The 22,158-nt window shown below is 46.5% G+C and overlaps 1 protein-coding gene across 1 annotated transcript in view; it reads left to right on the top strand.

Moving 5' to 3' along the window:
* The first annotated feature begins 753 nt into the window (after positions 1 to 753).
* Positions 754 to 22,158, top strand: part of LOC146027209 (SRSF protein kinase 3-like) — a 30,006-nt gene continuing 8,601 nt past the window's right edge. The window contains exons 1-6 of the mRNA XM_083158165.1: positions 754 to 834; positions 1,287 to 1,364; positions 17,081 to 17,168; positions 19,856 to 19,964; positions 20,130 to 20,217; positions 21,185 to 21,272. Coding sequence (XP_083014291.1) covers positions 754 to 834; positions 1,287 to 1,364; positions 17,081 to 17,168; positions 19,856 to 19,964; positions 20,130 to 20,217; positions 21,185 to 21,272 — 532 coding nt within the window. The remainder of the gene's footprint in view (positions 835 to 1,286; positions 1,365 to 17,080; positions 17,169 to 19,855; positions 19,965 to 20,129; positions 20,218 to 21,184; positions 21,273 to 22,158) is intronic.

The following is a 22,158-nucleotide window of genomic DNA, read 5'->3' as shown; positions in this document are numbered from 1 at the left end:
ATTGCAGTTATTGCACCTCATATCCTACAGCCAGGGCCGGTGCAAGGTTTTTTTAGAACCCTAGGCAAGACTTCCGATTACTGCTCCCCCCACACCCCAATATTAACTTTCCAGAACCTGTGGTGAATGTGTGGAAAGGACGTCTTAGAAGCTCAACTCCTGCAGTTTGCATTAAGTTCAACAGTGATGCCTCTCTCAGAGTCATCCTTAATTTTAACGCCAGACTCAGGGGTGCCCCCAAGATTCTGCAGCCCCTAGGCAGCTGATTAAAGCTTCCTGATGGTAGATCTGGCCCTGTCTACAGCAAATCGGAAGTTAGGGTGTTCTGCAAAGTAACTGCCCCAGGGAGAACACGGATGGGGCAAGAGGATGAAGAAGGAGGGAGGGCATACCTCCCAACTGTCCCCATTTACATGGGACTGTCCCCATTTACGTGGGACTGTCCCATTTTTTGTGGGCAGTCCTGCCTGGGGACAGCAGTGTCCTGTGGTGGTGGGGCAGTTGGGAGTCCCACCTGCTACCCGCTTTGCGCACAGAGTCAATTCCAGTAGACAGATGGGCTGGGGACATGGCCAGCAGCTCTCATAGCCCTGGCCATGCCCCCCGCAGCAGTGGAAAATGGGGGCATGGCCTAGCAGGAGTTCCGTGGCCATAGTCCATGCCCCTGGTTGCTAGTCCACACCCCCAAAATTCTGTCATGCTTCTATGGCGTGCGCAGGCATCCCTTGTTATATGGACTCAAAGTTGGGTGGTATGAGGGAGAGTCCACTTAGGGCCACTAACCCTATTGAGGTTCTTGTAGTGGCATTTTGGAGGATCTTCAGGTACCTTAAGGTAAGTTGCCTTTTAATTTAGATAATGGAGGTCTATAATAAGCCTTGGTGAGAGATAAAGTGGAAAGAGACAAGGCACCAGCCAATAAGCTACTAGCTGTCATTTTTCAAACAGCCTGTAACATGGCAGTTAGGAGCTGAATGGCTGGTACTTTATCACCGTACACTGTAGTACATAGACTACATAGTCATGGAGTTGCTATTATTATGTAGTATAACAATATGCAATTTATGACCCAGACTGGGTGCTATCATTCTATTCCCTGGTAGACGCCTTGACACTACCTGAGATCTCTGCATTTCTATTATTGTGTAGCATTCATATCTCATTGCTGATCCTTTGCAATGTGCTGAGGGAATATATCTCCTCCTTTTCTGATATTCCCACATACCCGTATGGGTGAGAGGATACAGCTGGGATTTTAGTGGTTGTGATGTGCCACTACCTTGTAGCCATCGCCGATAGCTGTCTGGCACCAGACCCCTTTTGTCACAAACTTTGACTTGGTGAACAACAAGCTCAGGGTGATGGTGAGTTCTCCTTACTGTATGTGACTTGCTATGTTTTGACAGGCAATGCTGCTCATGAACTGGGATATTAAGCTCTCTGGGGATGTGACAATGATAATAATATGTATACTCCTGAGTTATACCAAGGCAACAAGGTCTCCCGGGATAAAACAACTCTCCTGCCACCAATAAATATGCAGCAGCACACGCAGCTGGGACGCCCGTCAGTAAGTATCTGGTGCAAGCAGAGAAAAGAGACAAAGGGCCTTATTCTAGTTCACTCTTTCTGACAAATTCCTTCTTAGATGGACAAAACCATATGCACTGCAGGTGGGGCAGATGTTACTTGTGCAGAGATAATTAGATTTGGGTGGGGTTTTACTTCAAAGTGAGATCTATATTGCAGTGTAAAAATAATCCAGCCAGTATTTACCCTGCACAGAAACAAAATAACTCACCCAAATCTAATTCTCTCTGCACATTTTACATCTGCAGTGCACAGTGGCCCTTATTCTGGTTGGTGCGGATATATCAGCGTGCGTTCGGCCCGCCGATGTTTTGTGTCTGCGCATGTGCAGAGGCGTCTCTGCGCATGTGCGAGCGGGGCGTACGGCCAAATCCCGCATGATATGTGAACACTCCGAACAGGGGGTGGAGAGGGGCGTGAAGGGCTATTTGGGCTCATTACCATATGCATACGCCCCGCGTTTCATGGGCGTTCCCATGCAAACGCTGGGCGTACGTATGGTAATGCGGCCGTGACGCACGTGTAGGGGGCGGACATATGACATCGCCGGATGTCAGCTGCCCGCCCAGATCTCTGCTTTTGCACGGAGAAATGTCCGTGTGGTCTGAGGTTGCGGGAGCTGGTGGAGCACTCGGTCCTGCAGCCGATGGTCTGCGACCATCGAATGATGGGGGAGGTTCCCTTAGATGGAGGATGCGTATTCCGTGTAAAATACACGTGCGGTCCATTCGGCCAGCTTCTTGCCGCGTACGGACGGAGTTGGCGATCCGTATGGAAGGCGGGGTTTCGCACGCACGGTCCTGGCCACATAATCGGATCCGGCCGCACCAACCAGAATAAGGCCCTTGGTTTTGTCCATCTAAGAAGGATTTTGTCAGAAAGAGTGAACTAGAATAAGGCCCAATATATATATATATATATTTTTTTTTTTTTTTTTTACTTTTGCTTGTAGACCACCAATAAATTGAGTGACCAAATATTCTCTGTAAAGCGTTGCAGAGTATGTGTGCGCTATATAAATAACTGGTGACAATATATATATATATATATATATATATATATATATATATATATATGTTTTTTGACAGGAGTATACAGTAATGCAATGGATGAAAATAAAGCCAGATGAGTGCCTGTGTGTCCAGCGTTAGACAGCCGGGGTTATTATTAGCCTGGCAGGAGATTTGGGAGAGGAAAGGTTAGTTGGGGGGCAGCTGGCTGGGAACGGAGGATTCTATAAATTGCACCTCTCACTCTGCATATATCTGCTGCCAGATCTGTCAGGCCCAGCCGCGCTTCTCCCCTGAATCCCTTCCATTACGGAACATCATGGATACCTATAGTGTAAGGAAAAGAGCGACGGGGATGAGATTCTGTTACCAAGGAAGCAGAGACTGTATCAGGGCACATAATGCAATGTGATCAGGCCTGGGCGAGTTTGCCCTTATGATGGATAATGGTCCCTTGCTGTTTTATATTGGTGACCCGCGGATAAGCACCTTGTAAATACCTGCAGATTTGCACTGGGCTCAGGAACATCCGGGTCTGTCTAATCACAATTCCACATAAACTTTCTATTGGCAGATGCTGAATCGCATGACATCATCACACAGAATAAACTAAACTAAATAATTAGTAAATGTAACTTATCTAGACATAACGACACTGAAATGCCATTAAAATTAGTCACCGTTTTTTTATTTATAATACGTAAACCTAATATGGTGGCAATAAGATAGGACGGCCAGATCATCAGTGACATCACATCTTATTTCCGCTACACATGTCCTACGCCAATAAATCCTGGGTCTACAACTACACCATAATAGGGCCGGCCAGACAGCCAAGCCCAATAACCCCCCGGTAAGTAAGGCCAGAGTTTACAATCTATTGGGCAAATGTGCACCTCCATGCAGCAGCGTAATAGCCACTGTACTGCCGTTCTTTCCCATCACAGTTTTTTCAAAACAGTGTCGGGTCGCTGAGCGTTGTTCCACACCTGACTCCCACAACGCCCCGCCCTCATGTTCTGATTGGCCCATGGGCAGTCAGTTAAAGAACAGGGATTACCATTGATGGTCTTCCATTGTCATTACACCATTGATGGTAAACACACTAATGGCCACGCCTACATTGTATTGGACTCTTGTTAGTGTAATAAAGTTTGCAATAAAAAAAAAAATAAAGACTAGGAAGCTGAAAAGTTCTGGGTATCCGGATGGCACTCTCTACTGATACATTTACATCTGATTAAAGATGTATACTCCTCGCTTATTTGCAAACCTATTGTAAACTACTAACTAATGAATTGATTAATAATTAGTTTAACCCTTTGAGTGCCAGGTGCATTTGTCAAAACTGGTGTGAAAATTGCCAAGCAAACTATTTTATTTATCATAATTGACCTGTAATGTTACCTTATATAGGATAGACAATGTTTTTTTTTACAGATTTTTTTATTTGAATTCATATAACAAATGTGAGCGATGTTGGAAATTTTTAGCCGATATTTTGCGCAACTCAAAGGGTCAACATTGTTACTATTGTACAAATTCTCAAGTGTTAATTACTAGTTACCAGGCCGTCAAACTTATGGAACAACAGTAGTGCAGGGTTGCCTACTCCGGGAGAAGCACGGAGAGGAGAATGTCAGCAGTAGGGGGGGTGAAACCTGATGTAGACGTCATCAAGCCCCGCCTCCCAGTACTGCAAATCCCACAATTAGTGGGTCTATGAGAAGGGGCAGGGCTAAATGACACAATTTAGCCCCACCCCCGCCCAGAAAAGAAAAGCCGCAAATCGTGGGAAATTACCGCTGCAGTGGGGGAGATGCCCATGCGGATGGGGGGGGGGGGGGTCGGTGTGCCAGTATTAAGGCGGGTTGCCAACCTTTCCAGAGGGCGGGAGGGGCACCCTGCAGTAGTGACTTTTTGCAGGCGAATGGCGCAACACTTATATTGTTCCGCCAGATGCCATCTAGTGGCCGCCTGTGTGCAAAACACCTTAATTCAACCCAAGTGGGTCCCTTATGCATCCTGTACTGCCCTGTTATAGTGTGCCTGATTGAGGGAGACAGTGGTGCTCACAGTGCCCTTTCCCCTGATTACTGTACATCACATATTAAAAAACATTCTTACTGAAAAACAAGAGGGAAACAGTGTTAAAAAAATGGGCATCCTCCTGTAATCTCCAATGCATGACCATGACTAATATGGGTCTGTTATTAATAAACACAGGCAGACACACATAACTGACAAGGTGGACTCACGAATCTACTTATACTGTAAGGCATGACAGGAGTATGACATCATTACTCAAGGGTTATTTACTAACATTGCGACCAAGATTAGCTCTAGATCATAATAAGCAGACATTTGCTTTCACTTTCTAACGACTTCATGGAATTAGACATGTGGTTCCGAAACGTTTTTGAATCACTGTTCACTAGACTATGAATTGTTACACAGCACCCCTGGGACAGACATTTCTTGTGGAGAAATGTAGAAAAAAATATGAAATTAAGTAAATTGTGTTTGTAGGTGATCCATAGGGCCAGTTATGCATAGTTACCTCCCATCCTGCATTCTGCATAGCAGCCATCTCCCTCTCTCCCTCGTTAGTCTAACAATCTTCCTCATGTCACCTAGCCCACATTACACTGTTACATCATAGTTACCTCCCCTCCTGCATTCTGCTGGAGAATCCCTGACATAGCAGCAATCTCCCTCTCTCCCTCATTAGTCTAGCAATCTCCCTCATGTCACCTATCCCACATTACACTGTTACATCATAGTTACCTCCCCTCCTGCATTCTGCAGGAGACTCCCTGACATAGCAGCAATCTCCCTCTCTCCCTCATTAGTCTAGCAATCTCCCTCATGTCACCTAGCCCACATTACACTGTTACATCATAGTTACCTCCCCTCCTGCATTCTGCAGGAGACTCCCTGAAATAGCAGCAATCTCCCTCTCTCCCTCGTTAGTCTAACAATCTTCCTCATGTCACCTAGCCCACATTACACTGTTACATCATAGTTACCTCCCCTCCTGCATTCTGCAGGAGACTCCCTGAAATAGCAGCAATCTCCCTCTCTCCCTCGTTAGTCTAACAATCTTCCTCATGTCACCTAGCCCACATTACACTGTTACATCATAGTTACCTCCCCTCCTGCATTCTGCTGGAGACTCCCTGACATAGCAGCAATCTCCCTCTCTCCCTCATTAGTCTAGCAATCTACCTCATGTCACCTAGCCCACATTACACTGTTACATCATAGTTACCTCCCCTCCTGCATTCTGCAGGAGACTCCCTGAAATAGCAGCAATCTCCCTCTCTCCCTCGTTAGTCTAACAATCTTCCTCATGTCACCTAGCCCACATTACACTGTTACATCATAGTTACCTCCCCTCCTGCATTCTGCTGGAGACTCCCTGACATAGCAGCAATCTCCCTCTCTCCCTCATTAGTCTAGCAATCTCCCTCATGTCACCTAGCCCACATTACACTGTTACATCATAGTTACCTCCCCTCCTGCATTCTGCAGGAGACTCCCTGAAATAGCAGCAATCTCCCTCTCTCCCTCATTAGTCTAGCAATCTCCCTCATGTCACCTAGCCCACATTACACTGTTACATCATAGTTACTTACCTCCTGCATTCTGCAGGAGACTCTCTGACATAGCAGCAATCTCCCTCTCCCTCATTAGTCTAGCAATCTCCCTCATGTCACCTAGCCCACATTACACTGTTACATCATAGTTACCTCCCCTCCTGCATTCTGCAGGAGACTTCCTGAAATAGCAGCAATCTCCCTCTCTCCCTCAATAGTCTAACAATCTTCCTCATGTCACCTAGCCCACATTACACTGTTACATCATAGTTACCTCCCCTCCTGCATTCTGAAATGGTCAACCATTTGTCCCATGTTGACCATTTCGACCCAATGCATGTCGAACCATAGTGATCGAGACAAAATCGCTGCTGTACTAGTTTACACGGCGACCAATTATCGAATGACTGCACATGCACACGGATTGTTGCCAAACAGCAACGAAAATCAGAGATTACTCTGATTGTAAGGTGTTTGACAGGAAGCCACCGTTTGTGGGTGTCACCCGATCGTTTTCTGGGCGTGTCAGGGAAAACGTAGGCCTATCAGGTGTTTTCAGGGAGAATGTTATATCAGCAGCCTGATTGTATCGCACAGTTGTGTAAGGGGCGGGGCTACGCACAGACCGCACACTCTGGAAATATCGATGGCGAATGGATTTGCAGCTGGGTATTGATTGGTCGGTGATATTCTCGCAACCCATTCGCGGGCCTGAGTAACCCCCAAAAGTCCAGATAGCGTTTGTGTGGTATGTTTTACTTGTAAGCACAGTTTTTATTTTTACACGGGTAACGCAGGATAAGACTCCCTGAGCTTCGACCTGACTTTTATAACATACAGAGAACCATTTCTCGGACAGCACCGGCATCATTTACAGGAAGGGGCGATTGTGTTCTATATATACACATACGTGTGCTGAATGTATTTCTGTTCACACCTCCCGGACACGAGGGGCCTGGAGAAGAGAGTATCAGTCATATCCTCCTATAGAAATTGGCAGGACTCCCAACTTGCGTTATTGCCACTCTCACATGATGACATTTAATGTTAAGGTCGGTCAAAGTGCTTCGAAGGATTTCAAACTGTCCACAGAATAACACAATTTCATTTTCATTTGGAGGGTGAAGACCTTAGAGGGGATAAGAATGGACACGTGCGAGTCTCATACGTTTCTCTGGCCAATAATACCATGAGAATTGTTTAAGAAACACACTGAGGAAATATACTCCTGGGAACGCAGGCGGGCCGATGCCTGCTCAGGCCGGGCAGCTGACGTCACATGACTTCAGGGCCCGCCCCCTCTTCGGCGACCGTCGAATGATTCCTCTCCTTTTCAGACGCATGCAAGGAGATGTGTTCGCGTGCATCCCCCTGCATGGTACCGAAGGGAGCTGCTTAGCAGGCATTGCCGAATCAGACCCTTAATCTAGATAGACATCCACATCTGAGGGTGCGGATGGTGATAAATCGTCCCCCTTGTCTTTTAGCTCCCATTCAGTGGCCCTGGCATTGTATGCGCATCTTTACCTCTTGTACATACTCAAGCAGTGCCAAAGTCCCCCCCCCCCCATGATTTGCCACTACTTTCCCTAAAAGATAGTGATTGGTCCTACCGTCACCCCATGTCCGTGTCCTATCAGTCTGTTTATGTATGTTATTCCTGGATGTCAGTTACACTGCATTGTATTCTGATTTGTATATTGCTTGTATGGTGCTGTAGGCTGTTGTATGATAATAGTATAATAATTATAATAATAACTAGCGACTCCCCCCGGCTTCACACGGGAAGCACTAATTATCTATAGCCAGATTACTTGTGGTGGATGGATGGGGGCGGTCATGTGACAAAGTTTTAGCAGATATCTATAGGTGCAGTGCCGATGGTCAATCTGGTTCCGTTGCACAACTTTGGTGCGTTTACGTTGCGAATAAGCATCACCGGTGTTCAATTGTGATACGTGCGGTGGCATTCCGGGTGATTCCAATGAATTCAAAAATTCAATCAGATAATTGACGGCTTGTTCTTTGTCCGTTACTGTGTCGATCGATTTGTATGTGACTGTTTTGCCGGGCAGTTTCAATTGAATTTGCTCATTGAGCTTGTTGACATCATCATTTCTTGGTGCCAAAATAGCACGTTTGCACAGCCAATCTGGATGTGAGATTTGGGAATACGTTGTCGACAACGGCTTAAATATTCAGTCGCATTTGACAGAAGTTCAGCGGGAACGAAATCTCATTCATGGTGCAATCAATTAATTCTGTTGATCCGATCGCTACCAAACTTCACAGGATCACCCGCTGGGCTAATCTGAAGATTGCCTGAAAATTTCATCAAAATCGGTCAGGCCGTTTTGGATTCCATAGGGAACATACACACACATACACACATTGATTTTTATATATATATATATAGATAATAATAATAATAATAATAAAACTGGGGAAAAAAGATACAAACAAAACAAATAACATTTTGAAACTATCAATTGATGCTGTGGAACTCTTTCTTTGGCATGTTTGCAGGGCCGGTGCAAGGCACCGGAGCGCCCCAGGCGAGTCGGGGTGGGGGCGCCCCGGTGCCGGGGGGGGGGGGTGTACCTGTCCTGCGGCTGTGTATATAAAGCTTTCTGGCGGCGGCAGCGGGGGGTCCCTGCAGTCAAGAAACAACGAGCGCTATCCGCCTGGCTACGCGGAAGCGCTTCTGTTGTGAAAACACTGGCCGCACGGCGCACGCTGATTGGCTGAATCTCAGCCAATCAGCGTGCGGCCAGTGTTTCCACAACAGAAGTGCTTCCACATAGCCCGGCGGATAGCGCTTGTTATTTCTTGACTCCACCGACCCCCCGCTGCCGCCGCAAGCTTTATATACAAAGTGGCAGGACAGGTACCCCCGCGGCACGGGGGGGGGGGGGGGAATGCCGCCCTCCAGTGGCCGGCGCCCTAGGCAAATGCCTAGATTTGCCTAGTGGTGGCGCCGGCCCTGCATGTTTGTGTTACAGTCTAACCCCCCATCTCTCAGACAGGCACACACACACACAAGCACACACACACACATGCAAAAACACAAGCACACACACACACATGCACGCACACACACACACACACACACACACACTCTCACGGTTAAGTAGATAATACGACTAGATTTGATATTTAAGCAGCGATTAGAAGACATGAAACAGTTAAAACAGGTGCAATTATAAGAGCACAGTAACCTGATCGCTCCTCAGCTGTCCCAATTTAATGGCTCTCCCCCCACCCCATCCCAAGTTCTCTCACCAATGGACTTTCTATAGTACCAAACATGATTTGAAATTGATCCCACCTCTCTTTCCTCACCACATTCCTCCTCTGCTGCAGAGGAAACTGCTTCTCGCTGCCCTTCTGGGAACTGAATGAGGACTCGGTGCCACCCGTGCCCTGATCTTGTGCTCTGTGACTTTGGGCAGTAAACTAGGAGGGATTCTGGGCAGATCCTGTTGCATGTATCCTGTTATCGCAGAGCTTGCAATCATCGTCTAAAACCTCCAAATTGTGAGTCTTTTTAAGGCACCAATGTTCCGTTCTGTTTGTGTGACTGTATGTCTTTTATCACGTCTAGTCTACAAAACGCAATGTAGCAACACATTAATACGCAGGACCGCGGATATTTAATGTGTTTGAGATTGTTCTTTTATCCATACTTGCCTACTTTTGAAAAAGCATGTCCGTGAGATTGTGAAGGTGGAACCTCTAAGCGCAGTGGGCGTGTCCTGCTACATCTGAGAGGCGTGTCATAAACATGACTTACATCCAAATGTGGATGAGCTTCAAAGCAGTTAAGGTGCGTACACACGGTTAGATCTGGCATTCGATACGATTTCGATTCTATATGCTGTTCGATTTGATCTGGCATTCGTTTCGATATGCCGTACGATTTCTGCTATTTAGTCTTGCCTGTCAAGACTACTTTTCTTTCCGATTTACACTAAACGTGAAGGCGCATTGGGATCGAATCTGCATCGAATGCTGCTACAAATCATTCAATGTTCATTCGATTTCGACTTGATTTTGCTTCTATAAGCAAAATCGGATAGAAAAATAAGTGCATATCTCACCGTGTGTGCCCTCTGTCAGATCTACTGTACTTGTTGGAGAAAATACTCTGATACGTGTCAGGGCTTATGCATGTATTGTGTCTTACACGTGGCTCCTTATAAGTGGCAATGAGAAACCTTATTTAATATGCATGTAGCCATAAGGATTATTGGGGCAGATGTATTAAGCCTTAACAAGAGATAAATGCGAGATAAACGTCCAGCCAATCAGGTCCTTACTGACTTTTTTCAAACACAGCCTGTAACATGGCAGTTAGCAGGTGATTGGCTGGACGTTTATCTCTCTTTATCACACTTGCATTTATCTCTTGTTAAGGCTTAATACATCTGCCCCAATGTGCTTTATAACCAATTCATTGATTATCCCATATGAATATATAGATCTATGATTTGTTTCTCCCCAAATAATGTATACAGCGGCATAATGTGGGGTAGGTGCAATCATGGAGATTGCTGACTCTGCTGGGAGTAATGGAGATTGCTGTTGTTTCAGGGAGGGGAGGTAACTATGGTCTGATTATTACACTGACTCCCAGATGTGTGAGATCTCAAAAATATCTGACCTTTTATTTTTAATTCACAGTTTTATTCAATTTAGTCTGCTGTGCTTTATAATGACCTAGGACCCACCAGATGTGGTTACTTGGTTGCGGTTGGTGAGTTTTTGCCCAAAGGTGTGTTAAGCACCTCAATATTACTCTGTTATAATAGCAGTGTTTATTATAATAATTCTGATTAGCGTGTTTAGTACATAAGCCATGTACTCATGGTTCAATCGTGGCTAATGGGCGATTTTGACTAAGCCGAATTTGGCTACATACGCAAAATCAAGTTTGACTAAGGGCCCGATTCAGATTAGAATACAGGGCTGCGAAGTCACTAAGCGCATTATGAGATGGGGCCAATTGCACACTGCATGTACCTGCTGTAGTCATGTGCGCTTCTGCTGCGTACCGTCTGCGCACTACTGCGACCTCCGCATGAGACTGCCGTAACTACAAGATTAGCTTTGTGTTAAATAATAGAGACTTTGGGGCAATTCAGACCCATTCAATATGTGAAGGGGGCGGCAGCAATGGAACACTCAGTATTTTATGGACGTCCACATAAAAATGCTTGGACAGGTGGTGTTTCCAGTACCTGTTCTCTAGGCTGCGGCCATATGCAGGTCTGACTACAGCCCTGTATTCTTGTCTCTACATTTTACCATCAGAGTGAAGCTGTCTCCTGTCCTCAGATAGTGAGTGTGCCATCAGGGCTTATGTAGGCAATGTCAGATTCTGCTCGGGAACTTTGGGTAACAAATAGGGGATTATCCTGCAATTAATTTCCCATAATCAATCAACCATTGCCATTTGGCAGCATGCTGGAGCTACATGTGCTGTGTGGAGGGAAGTGCCAAATACCGGACTGTCACCATCACAAGCCACTGACAGAAATGATTGGTAAAACAGGCAGTCCATGCAGAGATGATTTAAAGGGACACAGCCGTGCTCTTCTTCACCATGAGGCAGCTGTCTGTTCCCAGTACTACAAATTCAACCAATCCTCTGCAACACGGCCTACTGTACTAATGATGTGTCAACATGTTGGTTTCGTTTACCTATGGTGCTGGATTATCAACACTGCGTCTGACATTAACACAGAGTGTGGCTCAGAGACAGGCCCTTAGTGCATCCGGGTCAGGAACGCATCCGGCACTGTCTGCTTATGGAGACAGGTGAAAACTTTTATGGAGACTCAAATCGGGGGTGAATGTGTGTTGGGTTTGAATGGAAGAGGAAAGCCAAACTGCGGCTCTTATTCAGATCTGATTGCAGTACAAATTTGGGTACTTATGTAGTATCTGGGCTGCCGATTTCTAAATCGGGTCGGATCGGGAGATCGCATCGCATCGCATGCGACCATGCGATTCGATGCGATGCGATGCGATGCGATGACCCGATTTTTCCATAGGAATCAATGTTAAAATGGACTGAGTCCATTTTAACATGGAATTCAATGGGAAAAATGGGTCCTTTTCATACCCCTACTATCCAAGTGGGCATGGAGTTGGATATAAACCTGTGGCGAGCGTAGCGAGCCACCGAGCCCGAAGCGTGGCGAGCGAAGCGAGCCCCGCGAGGGGACGAATACCGTCCCCTCGCGGGGCTCGCTTCGCTCGCCACGCTTCGGGCTCGGTGGCTCGCTACGCTCGCCACAGGTTTATATCCAACTCCATGCCCACTTGGATAGTAGGGGTATGAAAAGGACCCATTTTTCCATAGGAATCATTTTAACATTGATTTCTATGGAAAAATCGGGTCATCGCATCCGATATCGGATGCGATATCGGATGCGATGCGATGCGATATCGCATCGCATCGCATCTGATTGTATGCCTTAACTTAAGGCATACAATCAAAAAATCGGCAGCCCAGATACTACATAAGTACCCAAATTTGTTTTCAAAATGGGCAAAACCATGTTCCACTGCAGGTGGGGCAGATGTAACATGTGCAGAAAGAGTTCAATTTGGGTGGGGTGTGTTGATACTGAAATCTAAATTGCAGTATAAAAATAATGCAGGCAGTATTTACCCTGCACGGAAACAAAATAACTCACACAAATTGAACTCTCTCTGCACATGTTACATCAGACCCACCTGCAGTGCACATGGTTTTGCCCATTTTGGGACCAAATTTGTACTGCGATCAGATCTGAATAAGGGCCTGTGTGTGTTTCCTGAGGTTTATATATGATCCACAAACCCACAGCTGTTGTTAAAAAAAGAGGGTTTACACCTATAAGTATGCACCAGGCAGCGCTGAGATCTGCTAAGCACTGGAGACCTTACTTGGTGTAGTCTAAATGAGGGTCTCGGGTGAAAGGAGTTTCTTGGGAAACAATTACTTGGGAATTTCAGGCCTGATTCACAGTTGACCGCTGATCAGTGAATTTGCAATTTTAGCGGTTATCAAATAAATGCGCATACAGGCCCGAATAGTGACAGCAAACGCATATGGATGGTGAATCATTAATATTTAGCACTCAATAATGCATATCCTTGCTGTGGGAAATGGCAGGAGGTGCGGCATAGTGGTGTACTGGGGGGGGGGGGGGGGGGGGGGGCTATGCTACCTGCCACCTACACCACAAAAACAAATCACCTAAAGTAAGAGAGTTGTTCCTGGTTTAAGTAGGGTATCCTGTGTAATGATAGGCTGGCTGAATCATGTGAACATAATTGCTGAAGACTGGTTTGTCAGAATGGATCATGTGATGATCACAACATCTAAGCCAATTACAGCAATTTGTCTGGTGTTATAAATAGTACAGAACTCATATGATAAATGCAAGTGCCTCTTTACTGACAACCCGGAGGTCAATTAAGGACAGTCCAAGCCACATAATTAATAATAATCTTCAATCAATAACCACCAATGAAATATCTGTCCTTAACAGCATGTGACAGTAATGGCAGAGTCAAACGTTCCCGTTTAGTCACATTAAGTCTCTACAATGTAACTGTATACACTAGACTCTAAGCCTTAGCACGTACTTGTATTAAACAAGACTGTTTTACATCATAGGTGGATTTGCAGGATGCTAGACATAGCGCTGATCTCTCCGGATTACATGTAATATTCGCAGATGATCCCAGCAAAACGTAGGCAGATTTAAGTCATTTAAAGATAATACCGCAGTCTGCATTGTCCTATCTTGCAACATATGGAGAGGGTCTTAGAGGGAGATGACGAGGTCTGACACTGGCCGACTTCATCATTCTGCTGCATATTCAATACCAGTTATCCTGCCTGCTATCACTTACATGTGTTATTAAAAGTTTGAATTTATAGGTCACAAATAGAATTAAAAAAAACAACCGCCATCCGCCGAAAGGGGGCTCATGCGCGGGGGCGGATTGGCAGCGAAATCCGTCCCGGGAACAATCTCGAAGCAGCCTGGGGGGTGTGGGGGGGTGTGCGCATGCTACTGCCCGGTGGGGGGGTGCGCTCGCTACTGCCCGGGGGGGTGCGCTCACTACTGCCCGGGGGGGTGCGCTCGCTGTTGCTTGGGGGGAGATGGTGTGTGCGCTCGCTACTGCCCTTTCAAGCTACTACACCAGGGGGGGGGATGTTACTTACAGGCACCAGTAACCCGCCGCACCGCCAGGCTGAAGTAGCTGTCTGACGTCACCAACGGGCTCATAGAACCGGCCCTGCACGGTCGGCGGCCCAGCCAGATGGAAATCTGGACCGGCCCACCAGGAAATGGCCCGGTTTCCCGGCGGGCCAATCTGCCCTGCTCGCGCGTCCCTTTCCAGCTCTCCACCTCCTCACTGCTCCCCCATCTCGCCCGTAGCCCCCCACACTCCCCTCTAACCCTACCCATCTCCCTGAAGCAGAGACAGGCAGGGATTCCACTCCCCACCACCGAATGACTGGGACGCACGAGCGTGTGGGGTGACTCCCCGTCAGATGGAGCACCACATTCTGATCACATGTTACGGTTTTGCCGTCTGTTTCACCACTCAGCCCATCGTGTGCATTTCTACAAATCCCAATGAACGTAGGAAAATCCTTGAAAGACAAATCAGGTGAAAATCCCTCGTTCCTCCTTATCCAGGACTCAGAAACCCATCTACTCTATCGCTGGGTATCTGCCAGAGCAGGGGGGTCATGTAAGCCAGCTTGGCATCACTGCCACTCCATTAGCAGTCTCCTCACTCCAACATCTGAGCTCGTCCGGGCCAGAAAGAAATACCATACCCCTGTGCAGCCTGGGCACATTTCTGGCTTGTCAGTGGCCGGAGAAGAGGGTGAAAGGGTCCGCGAGGACAGAGGCTGGGCGGCTACAGAGATGGTAATACAGAGCTCGCACAGTGTCACATGATGTATATAATGTATGTACTGGGCTTATAGAGTGACTCAGCCGGTTATATGCAGAGCTCGCACAGTGTCACGTGATGTATATAATGTATGTACTGGATGTATAGAGTAACTCAGCCGGTTATATACAGAGCTCGCACAGTGTGAAGTGATGTATATAATGTATGTACTGGACGTATAGAATAACTCAGCCGGTTATATACAGAGCTCGCACAGTGTGACGTGATGTATATAATGTATGTACTGGACGTATAGAGTAACTCAGCCGGTTATATACAGAGCTCGCACAGTGTCACGTGATGTATATAATGTATGTACTGGACGTATAGAGTAACTCAGCCGGATATATACAGAGCTCGCACAGTGTCACGTGATGTATATAATGTATGTACTGGACGTATAGAGTAACTCAGCCGGTTATATACAGAGCTCACACAGTGTCACATGATGTATATAATGTATGTACTGGACGTATAGAGTAACTCAGCCGGTTATATACAGAGCTCGCACAGTGTCACGTGATGTATATAATGTATGTACCGGACGTATAGAGTAACTCAGCCGGTTATATACAGAGCTCGCGCAGTGTCACGTGATGTATATAATGTATGTACTGGACGTGTAGAGTAACTCAGCCGGTTATATACAGAGCTCGCACGGTGTCACGTGATGTATATAATGTATGTACTGGACGTATAGAGTAACTCAGCCGGTTATATACAGAGCTCGCACGGTGTCACGTGATGTATATAATGTATGTACTGGACGTATATAGTAACTCATCCGGTTATATACAGAGCTCGCACAGTGCCACGTGATGTATATAATGTATGTACTGGACGTGTAGAGTAACTCAGCCGGTTAGATACAGAGCTCGCACAGTGTCACGTGATGTATATAATGTATGTACTGGACGTGTAGAGTAACTCAGCCGGTTAGATACAGAGCTCGCACAGTGTCACGTGATGTATATAATGTATGTACTGGACATATAGAGTAAATCAGCCGGTTATATACAGAGCTTGCACCGTGTCACGTGATGTATATAATGTATGTACTGGACGTGTAGAGTAACTCAGCCGGTTATATGCAGAGCTCGTGCAGTGTCACGTGATGTATATAATGTATGTAGTGGACGTGTAGAGTAACTCAGCCGGTTATATACAGAGCTCGCACAGTGTCACGTGATGTATATATAATGTATGTACTGGACGTATAGAGTAACTCAGCCACTTATATACAGAGCTCGCACAGTGTCACGTGATGTATATAATGTATGTACTGGGCGTATAGAGTAACTCAGCCGGTTATATACAGAGCTCGCACAGTGTCACGTGATGTATACAATGTATGTACCGGACGTGTAGAGTAACTCAGCCGGTTATATACAGAGCTCGCACAGTGTCACGTGATGTATATAATGTATGTACCGGACGTGTAGAGTAACTCAGCCGGTTATATACAGAGCTCGCACGGTGTCACGTGATGTATATAATGTATGTACCGGACGTGTAGAGTAACTCAGCCGGTTATATACAGAGCTCGCACGGTGTCACGTGATGTATATAATGTATGTACCGGGCGTGTAGAGTAACTCAGCCGGTTATATACAGAGCTCGCACGGTGTCACGTGATGTATATAATGTATGTACTGGACGTGTAGAGTAACTCAGCCGGTTATAGGCAGAGCTCGCACGGTGTCACGTGATGTATATAATGTATGTACTGGACGTATAGAGTAACTCAGCCGGTTATATGCAGAGCTCGCACCGTGTCACGTGATGTATATAATGTATGTACTGGACATATAGAGTAACTCAGCCGGTTATATGCAGAGCTCGCACAGTGTCACGTGATGTATATAATGTATGTACTGGACGTATAGAGTAACTCAGCCGGTTATATTGCAGGGACAAGCTTCCAGCTTGAGGACAAGTACGTCTCTCACCATGTCTAATAAGGAAGCGTGCGAGGAGAACCCTGCAGAGTATTGCCTAGGTGAGTCAGTGTGGAAAAGGTGCGAGTGCTGCTCCTATCATGAGGTCCGTAATATACATGCATGTAGCGGCTTTACATCAATGTTTCCAATCATTTAATCACATTGTCATCAGGATAAGCCTTCTACCGATGCCAACGTGAGAAAACGCTTTGAAGTGTTGATGTACAGCCGCTACTACAGTGTTTTTATTCCTGGTTGCCGCCTGCATGCGTGAATATAGTGTGGCTGATACAGGGGTTGGGCTGATTAGCAGCACCTGTGCTCACCTGATATATGTGTTCCCAGTGCAGGAGGTCATTGCTCTTGATGGTGGAATATATATATTTATTGGACAAAATCTAGATAACAATGACTGCGCCTAGACCCCTGCTGCCTGAGATACACCTGAGATTCCCTGGATCTCACACAATTCTACAACAACACAATGGGGATCTCCTGGCGCTGAGTTCTTTTGGGTTACACTGCTCCCAATTACTCTTAGGATCTCTGGTAACTGCACCTCTTCTGTCTGGTCGTTAGGTTAATGCCAATAAGGACTGACCTGTGATAGGTGCCCTATGTACACGTAGCAGGTTCTTTATAAATCCTTTCTACAGCACATCAATGGATATGATACATCAACAGGAAACCATTAGAAAATACACTCACCGATGATCAGTGCCCTATGTACACGTAGCGGGTTCTTTTCCGCCCCTCCTCACAGGATATGACCACTTCTCCACTCCAATTTATTAGGCAAAAAACATTTATTTCCAACAGCATCTACAATTCATAAAGATCCGTTAAAATGTGGGATATAAACCTGGGGCTTGTGGTGGTTTCGGGCTATAGAAAAAGGGCTTATTCTATAGCCCGAAACGCGTTGGTTGGAGGAGGGGGAACACCTGAGAGGCTTGCGGATCGGTGCTGTGTGTCATCTTCAGCTGCTGGGGGTCCTGCCATCCGGATAGGGAGGTAACCCAGACCACCACAAGCCCCAGGTTTATATCCCACATTTTAACGGATTTTTATGAATTGTATATGCTGTTGGAAATAAATGTCATAATATTTGTACAGAACAGTAACCCAATACAATGCACGATCTTAAAACCAGAATACTTTATTAGTGTTTCAAGAACCACATCTGGACATTGTATCCTTTTCGGAAATGTGATTATAACCCCAATGGGATGCGGTCATCTATTAGAATGAACTTAGGTCTACAGTCATTAGGTCGACCCCACTAGGTCGACTGGCAGGAAGGTCGACCTGACTTAAGGTCGACATGGGCCAAGGTCGACATGACTTAAGGTCGAATTTGCATAAAGGTCGACTTGAGGAAGGTCGACTGGTCATAAGGTCGACATGGGTTTTTCACTGTTTTTTGAGCCGACATGTGCCGACCGGCGGTATTTCATGCCCTACCATCCACTAGGGCATGGTGGGAGAATAAAATATAATAATAGAATAAATAGAATAAAACCGTGCCCGAAGCATTGCGAGGGTCCGATTCTCATTGCCAACTGTGTCCATGTCGACTGTGTCGACATTCGGATCAAAAAACAGTGAAAAACCCATGTCGACCTTATGACCAGTCGACCTTCCTCATGTCGACCTTTATGCAAATTCGACCTTAAGTCATGTCGACCTTGGCCCATGTCGACCTTAAGTCAGGTCGACCTTCCTGCCAGTCGACCTAATGGGGTCGACCTAATGACTGTAGACCTAAGTTCATTCTGACAGATGTACCGCTTCCAACCCCAATATATATATATATGGGGGGAGTTGGGCGACACTCTCGGACCTTCAAGTGTGTGGGGTATAGAATAAGGGACCTCACAGCCAGGTAGTGATACAATGTTTAATCGTCTTCATGTGTGTATGTGTGTGGATAGATAATCCCTTACACCAGTCCATTATTAAACTTCATCGGGCAACGACTACATGTACTACAGAGAGCAGGGCACCCCGGCCAATAATTCCATTATATCCAGAGTGCCTAACAAACAGCGCGGAATAACAGTGACACCCAAAGGCTGCAATAGTGTATTACACTACACTATGAAAAATATATATGCAGTATACTAGTAAGCCCGCCCGAAGCAAATGCTTCAAAAGCTAGTCTGCTGCCTTGTGATTGCCTCTGTGTTTGTGCATGTGTGAGAAAGAAAGAGATGTAGTTTCACTCGCTGCCAACAGATGGCATTGATTTGGAGACACTAGACATATATATATATATATATGTGTTTGTGCATGTGTGAGAAAGAAAGAGATGTAGTTTCACTCGCTGCCAACAGATGGCATTGATTTGGAGACACTAGACATATATATATATATATATATATATATATATATATATATATAGACGATATATCACATACATAGGGGGTAGGTATATATATTCTTCTGACTGTATTCCATTTAACTCGGTTTACCATGTGATCCCTTTAAACCGGGTCACTCATGAATATAACATGTTCCATGAAAGTGCGATTACCATACTGTCCCTTTAATCCAGGACACTCATGAATAATGACACAGGTTCTGTGGCTGAATACAACAAAATGTAAAGCAGTCATCACTCCCATCCTGCTTTACATTTTGTTGTATTCAGCCACAGAACCTGCTTCATTATTCATGAGTGTCCTGGATTAAAGGGACAGTATGGTAATCGGCACATTGAACAGCTGTTTGCTGTGTCTCCCAGGAGGATACCACCCAGTCCAAAAGGGTGAGATGCTGAACAGAAGATTCCAAGTGCTCCACAAAGTGGGCTGGGGCTACTTCTCCACAGTCTGGCTCTGTCGGGATCTGCAGTAAGTGCCCCTGATTAGATATCATTGATGATACCGCTGAACTCTTCGCTATTTACTAAACTGAAGTAAAGGAATCCCTCTGTAATCCCGCTTTTCCCGTGTGCAGTGCCAGGAAATGATGGCATGAAGCCCACACTGATGACTATGCATGGATTTATATTACAGGAAGAAAAAGTACGTTGCAGTGAAAATATCGAAGAGCGGGAAGAAGTTTACTGAGGCCGCATTGGACGAAATCTCGCTGCTAAACTGTGTAATAATTTATTAAATTAAGGTAGTTCTGGGGCACAGTGGGCAATATCCATGGGAGGGCACAGGAGAACAGCGCATAATCAGGGTTGTCGACTTTAAGAATCTCCTCTCCGGGAGAAGCCCAGAGAGGAGACTTTGAGCAGCAGTTCTGGGGGTGGGGCTTGAGCGTGGTGACATCAAGTCCCGCCCCCAGGATGCAAAATAGCCAAATTCACAGATCTATGTTGAGGGGGCGTGGCTAAAATGATGCGATTGTGACATTTTAGCCCCGCCCCCTCCTCTGAGACCTGCGGATTGCGGCATTTAAATGCAGACATCGGTGGAAGATGGCCGTGATCGCAGTGGGGGTCCCCTGGAATCCGGGAGGGTTGCCCACCTTTCCAGTGGGCCGGGAGGGGGACCTGATTTTCGGGAGACTCCCGGCCATTCCGGGAGGGTAGGCAACCCTGCGCATAATACTTCTCACTACTGCCACCCAGGGCCGGTGTCAGACTTCTCGGCACCCTAGACAAATCTTCAATCTCCCATGAGAACACTGGGCGTTCTCATGCTAATGAGGCTGCAATGAGGGTGGGCGGGCAGATGACATCACCGGATGTCAGCTGCCCACCCATTTTCTTCCCAGCATGAACACATATGTACGGTTGCTCAGAGCAACCTTCCATGTGCGTGCACCTCCCACATCTTTCGATGGTTGGCGACCATCGAAAGATGTGGGAGGTTTCCCCTGTCCTGCAAATGGATGTTACTGCGCAACATCCATTTGCAGGGCCTGCGTGCGAATCGCGCTTGCGAATGGGTTACGGCAGCCAACCATTTGCAAGGCAGGGTTTGGTTGATTCGCAAGGGTGTGAATTTGCATCAAAGCGAATCATCCAGAATGACCCCCTATGTGTATCATTTACCCATGTGACACCTTGTAATTCTCTAGTAATCCCAATTCAATTATTCATGTGTCTTGCTTTTAGGTAAATGGTGCTCGCAAAAAAGAATCCCAAGGAGAAAATGTCATACAGTTTCTGCAGGACTTTAAGCTGATTGGAGAAAATGGCCTTCATATCCAATTCCATCCCTGTGCTAAAATCCATCTATTCCGTGAGCATGTACATGAAGGCAGTCACGGACTACGGACATCTGGAATCTCCTCTGATTAATGGACCAGGAGAGTTACCGTAGGGCCTACAGCTTCCAGCCTATTGGTGACTGTGCAGAATCAATTCCGTGGTACTATGGTCAGGTCCAGGTCCAGTAGACTGATTATCATGCACTATTCCTAATAAGAAATTGGCACAAGCGTCAGTCTTCTAAACTACACCTATTTGTTTCCAGGAGATGATTCTTGTGAATGTCAAAACTGTGCGGCTAAACTGACATCTGGAGCAGCTCCCATTTGCCAGCCGCCGCCGGCCGACGGAAGGGGGCCTGCGTGCACAAGACGCTCGCATACCCTATTCCAGAGGAGCCCTACGCCGCCCTCAGCAGCTCCCCCGCAGCCTGCCCCAGCTCCTCCCGTTACCTGCCTGTCTCCCTGAAGCAGAGATGGGCAGGGAAACCGCTCCCCGTTGCCATGCAGATGGGAACGCCCGCGTGCATGGGGAGCGCCAGACCGCCAGCCTGCGCCAGCTCAGGGAATCTGGCGATTCCTCAGGCTAGCTGGGAGGCGCTCCATCTGTATGCCCACATATATCTTGTCTCTTTCCTTGTATGCCCAAATCAACCACATCACGCCCCATTCTAGCTATGCCACAGTGGGATGTCGTTGGCATTTTGACACTTGGGATGTCAGGAGTTAAGATAGTGGTGGTGGAATCCTGATATTGCTCACCATGGGGGAGATTCAGACCGTTCGGTGCAAGCCTTAAATGCGCATGTGCAAACCCCTAGAGCGGGGGTAGGCAAGTCATTTTTAATGGAGTCCGTATATTTCTAATTACTCTAATTA

This window comes from Crinia signifera, chromosome 8 (genome assembly GCF_055691185.1).
Source record: "Crinia signifera chromosome 8, ASM5569118v1, whole genome shotgun sequence".
NCBI lineage: Eukaryota > Metazoa > Chordata > Amphibia > Anura > Myobatrachidae > Crinia > Crinia signifera.
This window is presented reverse-complemented; position numbering and strand designations above follow the sequence as displayed.